Source organism: Phycodurus eques, chromosome 14 (genome assembly GCF_024500275.1).
Source record: "Phycodurus eques isolate BA_2022a chromosome 14, UOR_Pequ_1.1, whole genome shotgun sequence".
In the NCBI taxonomy this organism is placed as follows: Eukaryota; Metazoa; Chordata; class Actinopteri; order Syngnathiformes; family Syngnathidae; genus Phycodurus; species Phycodurus eques.
In genome coordinates this window covers 3,758,466-3,768,122 of record NC_084538.1, presented here as the reverse complement: position 1 = coordinate 3,768,122, position 9,657 = coordinate 3,758,466, and the positions used below count along the sequence as shown (strand labels likewise).

The 9,657-nt window shown below is 42.0% G+C and overlaps 1 protein-coding gene across 2 annotated transcripts; it reads left to right on the top strand.

The window, feature by feature from the left end:
* Positions 1-581: 581 nt before the first annotated feature.
* On the top strand, positions 582-9,440 carry elavl1a (ELAV like RNA binding protein 1a). 2 transcript variants are annotated; one of them, XM_061696224.1, is made up of 7 exons: positions 582-729; positions 1,436-1,495; positions 3,313-3,490; positions 3,808-3,911; positions 4,959-5,112; positions 5,184-5,409; positions 7,224-9,440. In XM_061696224.1, exons 2-7 carry the CDS (start codon positions 1,460-1,462, stop codon positions 7,537-7,539), a joined length of 1,014 nt encoding a protein of 337 aa, XP_061552208.1. In that variant the 5' UTR covers positions 582-729; positions 1,436-1,459; the 3' UTR covers positions 7,540-9,440. The 2 variants fall into 2 exon arrangements, with proteins under 2 accessions (XP_061552208.1, XP_061552209.1); XM_061696225.1 differs by lacking the exons at positions 582-729; positions 1,436-1,495; positions 3,808-3,911 and having other exon boundaries at positions 3,403-3,490.
* Positions 9,441-9,657: the final 217 nt, after the last annotated feature.

Genomic DNA, 9,657 nt, shown 5'->3' with positions numbered 1-9,657 from the left:
TGTGGTGTGAACTCTTATTGACATTCTCCATAACCCTTCACACTACGACTTTTCTATTGGAGTGTTGTGCTTTAAGGCATCATCCCCACACCACTGCTCAAAAGGTGCAAGACTGTTTGTGCACCTCTTTCACTATGAATCGCTCTTTGCGTGCAAATGTGTGTGTGATCTGGTTCTGTGTGATTTGCAACAGAAAATACACAAATGTGGTGGAGACATGAGTTTTTTGCCTGTTTGAGACTCCCTCTTAAACACTTATACCACTCTCCCATAAAACAATGCACATATATGTACAGTTTTACAATTTCAATATTTCCACCATTTTCCTTGATTTCACACACTTGTAAATCAAAAATGAAAACACTTAATTTGACCCGGAAATGCCATAGTTTACATATATTTTGTAAAACCTGTATGAAATAATGACATTTGGCACATTCTGCCTCCTCCGTCAAAAACAATAGTTACGGAAATCGGCCATTTTACATCTACTTTATGAACCGACGTCCGTCTGCGGACGTCCAACTTCCTGCACTTTAGAGGCGGACCGAGTGGGCGTGGTGGCCTCGCGTCACTCACCCACGACACTCCTGCCTCCTTGAGAGAGAAGCAACCTGGTAGGAGGGAAGGAGACGTTGCTCTTGTGGACAGGGAAAGCCGTGCTTGAGGTAGCAAAAAAAAAAAAAAAAAAAAAGGCTGAACCACCTGCCGCCCCTGTTAAAAAGTCTGGTAAGGCTTTTAAATGTTTACCAATCCGCCGTGGAGTGTTTATATTCAAATATTTTGTTTTTTTTTGTTTGGGTGGGTGGGGGGGGGGCGTAGCGTGGCCTTCGAGTGCTCCAGCTAACTAGGCTAAAGCTAACGCCAGGCTTTGAGGCCTTGTAGCAGGCCGCTGGGGTTTTCAGTACGGGCGAGAGGGGACGGAACTGTCGCACACAAAATGGAGGTCCGATGCTTTAAGACAGCGAGACGCTCGCGTATTGAAGACGTTGTTTGATACGTTAAGCGACTTTATAACGCACTTAAAAACGTTAGGGAGTGTGTTTTGGTGTTATTCGTCCAGGTTAGCGAAGCGGCTACTAGCGGCGTTGCTAATGCTAGTAAGTAGCTAATTAGGGCCGTGTTCACCATCTATGAAAAACCACGACCTGGTGTCATGTTGAGGCCGTATTTTTTTTAAACGAATTTGTCAAATTCCCTGTACTATACGTCTTCAGGTTGACATATGCACAGTTTGCCGTTACAAGTGGTTTAAATTACGTTAGCCAGTTTGGAATGCTTGGAATTTGAGGAGCTAACTGCTTTAGGAAGCTTAACTGCGTAAAGTTTGGCATTGAATCAGTTTACAAAATAAATAAATAAATTTATTAGTAAATTTGTCTTTAAAATAATTATAATAACAGTGATTACGTTCCACCCCACCCCCCCTATTCAGCTTCTGGAGCAGAGAAGTGTCTTCATGGCCGTTCGTAGAGGACACATTCAGTACTTGGATGTAAGTTGTTTTGTTCACTACAAAGTACAGCTGTGATTTCAAATTATTTGAAATAACCATCCCCTTCAACACATAAGTACCACAGGAAGGTTACAAGAAGTAGAGTTGTGTAAAGTGAACTCCTTACATTCGTGGGGGTTAGGGACATGCCCCAATGCGAATAGCGAAAATCTGCAAATGATTGATTGCTCCCCAACCTACGAGCCCAAAACGCGTTATCATTTCGATTACTTCTCACAACATTAACCATAAATATGAATGACTTTCAGATTACTTGATTTCGGGGGAAAAATGGTCTAGAGTGTGAGGATGCTGCTGGGTATGTCACCGTGTCGCAACCCGTACAAATAGCAGTGACTACTTTCCTATTAGCCATTTTTTACTTTTGACTCAACGTTACATGGATCATTCAATTTTTTTAAATACAGCGGTGCCTTGATATACAAGTTTAATTTGTTCCTTGACCATGCTCATAACTCAAACCACCTCAAATCGTCTTCCCTCAATGAAATGAATGAAAATGTCAATTATCTGTTCCACCCTTTCCCCCCCAAAAAAACAAAAACATTTTGCAATAGAAAAATAGAACTCCATAATATTATACTTAAGACAAACATACAGCAATTGCCATACTTTCTCCTTTGTTGGAGGTAGTATAAGACAGGCAGACGGATATACAGTACTGCACTGTAGACTCACCTCCTTTCTTGGTTTCTCTAATATACTTTTGACAAACATACAGTAATTGTCATTTCTCCTTTAATGGGGGCAGTATAAGACAGGCAGACTGATATACTGTACTGAAGACCCACACCCTTTTTCAGCTTCTCAGTACAGCTTTAATATGCCTCATTCATCGCAAAGTATAAAGCATGTAGCTTGTGATTGTGAATATTATGTCTACTTGTATTGCTGTTTGTGATTAGCCTATAGATATTTCGAATAGCACCCGCCCAAAAAAAACTTTTTTTTTTTCCGGTTACTGCTAACATGCATTTTATTCTCATTTATGAGGACTGCACATCTATTGTTAAACTGCATATGTTCGTATAAACTGTACAGAATTTCAGATAACAAAATCAGCCTTTGCTAAACGGTTAGCATTCGCGATTAGCATTAGCGTGCTAGCAATGCTCATTTTAGGCTTAAAAAACGCTAACTGCTATTCAGGTCACTCATGCATCATGTTCTATGTACATTACATATGTAACAGTGTCTTAAAGATGAATTACAGACGCTTCTCTGTCATTTTTAGCAATGTTTTTCACTGGCCCAACATTGCGTCCGTCTGCAACAAATGTCCGTGCGGTAAACATTGGCTAAAGGGTTCCGGGCGGCACAAATACGCTTTTTGCCAATTTTTGTGCTCGACTTAGCCGAGTTTGCGGATTTGTATTTCTTTCTCACAGCCGTAGTTATGTGCATTTTCATTGGCTGTAATCTGCGACGCTGTGCACCGACAATTCAAATTCTGAATCGTGGCAAAACCAGTGGCTGGCTGACTGGCAACTCATGAAAATAGTTGCCAAACCCTGCACAGTGCGCAACAGTTGAGTTCGTCCGCGTTGCTCGATGTGCGGCAGCCTAGAGAAGGAGCAGGGCGTTTAGGCGGCATCTTAGGGGGTTACAGAAGGAGCACAAAAATACGTGGATAGATTCGAATAACTGGTGTTTTTTTTAGCAGTTTGTAGTTTGACAGAGAAATTAGCGATCATAAAACGATGATTTATGGGTAATCATCAAAAGTAAGGTAACTGTAGTTGTACTCTTGGTCACCTAACCCTCAAACTCCTCCCTGTGCGTCCGCTTTCGAGCAGCAGGAGGCATATGACATGTCCAACGGTTACGACATGCCAGGCGAGGATGCCAAGGACGCCAAGACCAACCTGATCGTCAACTACCTGCCGCAGGGTATGTCGCAAGATGACCTGCGCAACCTCTTCAGCAGCGTCGGCGAGGTGGAGTCGGCCAAGCTGATTCGAGATAAAGTTGGAGGTACGCCGGGGCGCTCGCGGGGGTTAAAGGTGGGGGCCTAAACACTGGCGAGCTACCAGAGTAGAAAACCCGGGTTTGTTGTTTTGAATGGCAAGGAGTTAAGTGGGGAAGCATAGTTCTTCACTTTTGTCCATTTTATGGTCTTGCTAATTTTTTTGTTGTTTTTTGTTTTCCAACACCCAATAGTTTGATTCATTCTAATGGGCCTGATGATCTGTGAACATTTTGTTTGTTTGTTTGTTTGTTTAGACTAGCCACTAACTTTACACGTTTTTTTGTTTTGTTTTATTTTATTGTTTTCCTTTTTTTTTCTCTAGGCCACAGTTTAGGGTATGGATTTGTTAACTATGTTAACCCTAGTGATGCAGAAAGAGCTATCGAATCACTGAACGGACTAAGGCTACATTCCAAAACTATCAAGGTAACGTGCACATATCAGGTGTTCTACCATTTGTCAAACGATGCCACCGATGTCATGTCATGTAACACACCCGTGCTGTCCGCTAACTAGTGAGTAGATCCAGGAAGCGGCGCCGTTTACCATGGCTCATTCGTTACCATGACTTTGATGCGTCGTCAAAGAATTTGTCTACTCTTTTAAAAAAAAAAAAAAATGGCAAACAGACTTTTATTCATTTCATTTGGGGACAGAAATGTAGGGTTTGGGGATTTTTTTTAAAGGGGACATACTATGCACTTTTGTTTTCAACAATCCGAACCATTTCAAAGAGTTTCCAGGTGTCTTAATACTGTGACCTGCTTGCTTCCCCTAAAATTATTTAAATGACCAAGAATTACATCCATTTACAGAACCATCTTTTCTGTCTAAATGAAAGTAACCCGTTTTCACAGGGAGATTAGGGCTTTTGTTACAATAACTTGGGGTGGCGCTTAGGGCGTTGCGACTAGGCAAGCGGTTTCTATTTGCGAGTGCGAAGCCCATAGTATGTGGGGAAAAGGGCCAGTAATAACAAAGCATTTGCATTCAGAGTTAACATTTCATGCGCTTGTCAATTAGTGTAAAGATCTCTGTGCATGCAGCAAAACCCAGTGCAGCTCTACTTACCTTTTGACTATGATGTAGTGTTTCAGAAAGTGTAGTCCAGCGACGGGACCCTGGCTGTTGCTTGTCAACAGCTTTTTAAAGACTTGGGGTGTGTATGTGGGGAGGGGGGTGGGGGGTGCATGTTAATTAGGTGGAAGTGCAGAGCATCTCGTTCACAGTTTTTCAGAAATGGGCTGATCACAAAAGATTTACTTAATAAATTTTACACTTGATTGGTGGGCAGGCACTGAACACAATGATGTGTGTACAAGCAATTCAAAAGTATTTTCTATAATATGTCCCCTTTAAAGCACTTTTACAAATAGTATTTGATCAAATAGCAACACGTTTGAGATGGACTGAAATGCTCACACGTGGGTAGACGGCGCGTTTCATTGTGCGATGGCTTGCCCCATGTCGCAGGTGTCATACGCACGGCCCAGCTCTGATACCATCAAGGATGCCAACCTGTACATCAGCAGCCTGCCCAGGTCCATGTTGCAGAAGGACGTGGAGGAAATGTTCTCGCACTACGGCCGCATTATAAACTCCCGTGTGCTCGTCGACCAGTCCACAGGTAGGGCAATATTGTTTAAATGTGATCGGCACTCACTTGCTTAGTCACACGTTTGTCCACCCGGAATACAGGTATGTCACGCGGCAAGGCGTTCATCCGCTTTGACAAGCGTTCAGAGGCCGAGGAGGCTGTGAAAAACCTCAACGGCCAAAAGCCACCCGGGGCCTCCGAGCCCATTTCAGTGCGCTTCGCTGCCGACCCCAATCAGGTGAAGAACACGCAGATCATCTCCCAGCTCTACCACAACCAGTCGAGACGCTTCGCCGGGCCAATGCACCACCAGGCGCAGCGATTCAGGTGAGCCGTTTAAGTCTGGATTTCACTACTTTGGTTCTGAATGGCCAGATCAGATAGTACCCCGTCAATGCAAGCACGACGTAATGGAAATACAATGATCAGTGACGAATACATACTCGTGTCTGCCAAAACAACACAAACATGAAAACATCTATTATTTAAATTATAGACAAAGCAATGACCGTTAAATATACTCTAAAAAAAAAAAACCACACACCAGACAAGAGGAGGGACCATGACAAAACTAATACGAAAGGAGTGACTCCAAATCCACAACCATTCAAGGCACATCCCACTCATGTATACTACCGGCCGTACAGTAATTACACAGTACAAACACAGTTTTTCTTTCTACATTGTTCTTAACAATATAGTTAATGCCCCGCTATTTACACCAAGCCCTGCTGTGAAAATCCACAAGTTCAGCTATGCCTTGAGATACAAGTTTAATTTGTTCCGTGGCCATGCTCATAAGTCAAAACACTCGTATCACAATCATCTTTTCCCATTAAAATGACTGTAAATGGCATTAAGCTGATCCAGCCTTCCCCTGTTCAAAAATAAAAAGTTATGTCTATTTTAATGAGGAAAAATAGAACACCATATTATTGTACTTCATAAAAACATACAGTAATGACAGAAATAAAAATAACCGTTTTTGTCACACTGCATCAATTGAATTGACATTGTGCTGCTCATGTGCCTGCCTTGGCCACCTAGGTGCATTATAAGTATATGCTGTTGATTGAACTGTCCCAGCTCCTGACAGCTCATCAGTACTGCACTATTAGTTGTACACTGCGGATAAAGAATATGAGTCCTGTTATATTGTGTGTCTACTTGTCTGATGCTGCACCGTTTGTGTTGCTTAAAAGGTTAAAGCACCACAACATAGATGCTGTTCAGTGTTGGCATTAAGCGAGAGGACTGAAAGGTTAAGCTATGTGGTTATTTTAAATACATGAGGTTTAAATACATTTGTATGTTTAGTTTGAAAGTAAACTTCAACTGGTAGTGACATTAAACAGCATAAAGCTTCTTCCTTTAATTGTTCAATTTGCTGCTTGAGTTGAGTTCACTGCCACCTCATCTCGCAAGTCTTAACTCCCACTCAGTCGAGTCACTCTTATCTCAAGGCAGCAACTGTAATGGATGCTCCAAAAAGGTAGGTAATTATCTATGTCTGCCACAAGATGGCGGCAAAGAACGTTTTATAGAACGAGGTATAGCCAAACCAAACAAAGCTCCTCCCTGCACTTCATCTGTCCTTGGACTCACTCAATATGCCACAGGGTTGCGCAAAAGTAATGTTTACACTAAGTTATGTTATGGTTTTGGCCTCGGCACCAAAATGGTGAAGAGGTAAGGTTTTCAGCCAATACTGAAGGATATGTTCCCCCAAAAGATCTGTGAATAGGGGAATTCCCGAAAGTGTTGGCTTTACAGCGCTGTTTTTCTTGATTAAAAACAAAATAACCACAAAATGTTGTTTTTTTATGGAGCAGGTGGGGGGAGGCTGGAATGGATTAATGGCCTTTCAATTCATTTCAATGGGTAAAATTCATTTGATCCATCTATTCTTTGTACCACTTATCATCACATGTGGATAAACAACCATTCACACCTCAGGACAATTCAAGACTCTTCAATGAATCTACCATGCACCTTTGTCTTTAAAATTTATTAGAGCAAATTCCAAGCTTGGTCACAAATTGTATTAAAACTCAAAAAAGTCAAAATACCGTATGCTGGTAACCAGTGTAAGAGAAACGGCAGCACGTCAGTCATGTTTTGTGCTTGGCGGCATTCCGCAGATTCTCCCCTATGGGCGTGGACCACATGGGCAGCGTGGGCGTCCCGGGCAACTCTGCCTCGGGCTGGTGCATCTTCATCTACAACCTCGGCCAGGACGCCGACGAGAGCGTCCTCTGGCAGATGTTCGGCCCCTTTGGCGCCGTCACTAACGTCAAGGTCATCCGCGACTTCAACACCAACAAGTGCAAGGGCTTCGGCTTCGTCACCATGACCAACTACGAGGAGGCGGCCATGGCCATCGCCAGCCTGAACGGTTACCGCCTGGGCGACAAGACCCTGCAGGTGTCCTTCAAGACAAGCAAGGGCCACAAGTAGAGGCAGGGGGAGGGGACAATGGAGCATAGAGAAGTGCGATCCGCTCGGTTTAACGCGTTCACTCAACACCGCACCTTTGGTCTAAAAAGTGTCCTGGAACTTATCCATGTCGCTCGTTGTTGTTTTCCACATTTTCTGGAGCGTGGGACTTAAGAATCAAGGTTACAGTCATTCAAAACCTTCAAACACCTGCTACTTTAATACACACGGAGCAGCAATACATACAACAATACTCGTAGGCATATATTCTTTCTGTTTTGTGGAAAACTGACGCTTTTGGTGTAGAATCCCAACATGCGAAGTAATTTTGCATTCATTCACATTTGGAGCCATGATTTGCTCTGCAATTTGTTTCCTTGTGGAGAAGTAGCCCACGGTCCTGGATTATTGTCACATGTAGACATAGAGGCCTTAAATTATAATAATCCAGTGGATGTAAATGTGAGAGCAAAGCACTTTTCCCTCTCCCCCTCTCAGTTGCTCTAAATATCCAATTTGATGTGAATCAACAAGTTTGCTCGGCCGCCCTGCAGATTGAAATCTGAGTCTTTTTATTATTGTTGTTGTTTGTATGGAAAAAGTCGAGGTTGAGGAGGGGACTGTGGTGGACCAAATGCAGGAAAGGAAGGATTCAATTGTTCACTCTTGCTTTCTATTTAGCCTTTTTTTTTTCTCCTCTCCCACTTTGGAAAGAGGTACTCAAAGAGTTTTATCTGACTGGCTGAATGCAGCATCGCTTTTTTCCCCCATTCATTTGTGTTGTTTAATCTTAACTAAAGCAAGCATTTTTGTTGTTTTTGTGAGTTTCCTTTTAGCAGGGGCAGGTTTGTTTGGTTGGTTGTCATTGTTTTAACAAGTTTTAACAAGTGCTCATCTCAAGTTTGGAGTGAAACAAATGGCCTTTGTTGATGATTACACTTTTTGTTTCAGTTGTTTCCCTTTCCAACTCAAACCATTAAATTTAAATTTGTTTTGCGAAACCTTTGCTTTGTTTGGTTTTTTTTTCTATTTTCTTTAACCGTATTTTCTTTTTTCTTCAATTTGGCCCCACTAAAATTATTTAAAACATCACAGTTGCAAATATTTGAAAACAATGAACAGTTTTTAACCTTTTTTTAAAAGCTGAATTGATCGTTAAAAATCGTGAAATGAAGCAGTGTTGTGCACTTACTGCATGTTATGAGCTGGATTCAAACGATTTGTTTTAATTTAAATTGCTTTTAATTGCCCATCCTATTATAGCTGCCAGTACTCATTTGGTCCAATTTTCTCTCTGAAGGGGCCATTTTAAACCCAAGTTGTTTAAGGTTCCTATTGAATTTATCAAGTTGACACGACTCAAGCAAATGTTTTTGTTTGCTTTTTTTGTAACCGTTCATCTGAGGTTTTACAATTTATTTTTTGCTTCTTTTAACAGTTCGTCTGAGGTTTTGAGGTTTTTCTCCATTGCATGGGAAGTCAGATCAAATGGGCTGTAGGTCCCCCTCCACCTCGACATCGTCTCCCCACAATTCCAGCATTCTCACCGTTACCAAGCTTTAAAAACGTGATTTTTGTTGGGCAGTTGTTGTCTTTGAAATGTGTGCAATATGTGGTGACTTGCTCAAAGCAGGTAAGGCCCATCTCTTTTTTTAAAAGTCTTTATTTATTTTCTACTGCCATTGGCACTTTGTACTTTGGTTCCTCAAACAGGTGAGTGAGTGAGTGAGTGAGTGAGTGGGCTGGGGAGGCGCTGTTTTCGGCCTTAATTTATGAGAGCAGGGGGGCATTTTGTTTATCGGCACACTGTATTTATTCATGTATGCAGTGTTTTTTAATGGAGGACTTGTGCAGAGCTAAACTGGCGTCCGTTAAATGTCTTAACGTTTGATCATGTCAATAAAAACAATGGAGTCTTTTAAGGAAGGCATGAGCTTGTGTGTTTTCGGGGAGGAAGCAACTTTAGAAGATCGGACAATGTTTCAGTCACTTCATTGTCTTCCGAGATGGTGGTTGGATGGATGAACGAAGCAAAAAGTGTAAGTGAAAATAAAGGATAATGTTCCTTTCTGGGACGCAATTTTTACATATGCAAATTATGACTTTCCACAAGATGTAGCGTAATATTCCTGGTCCTCT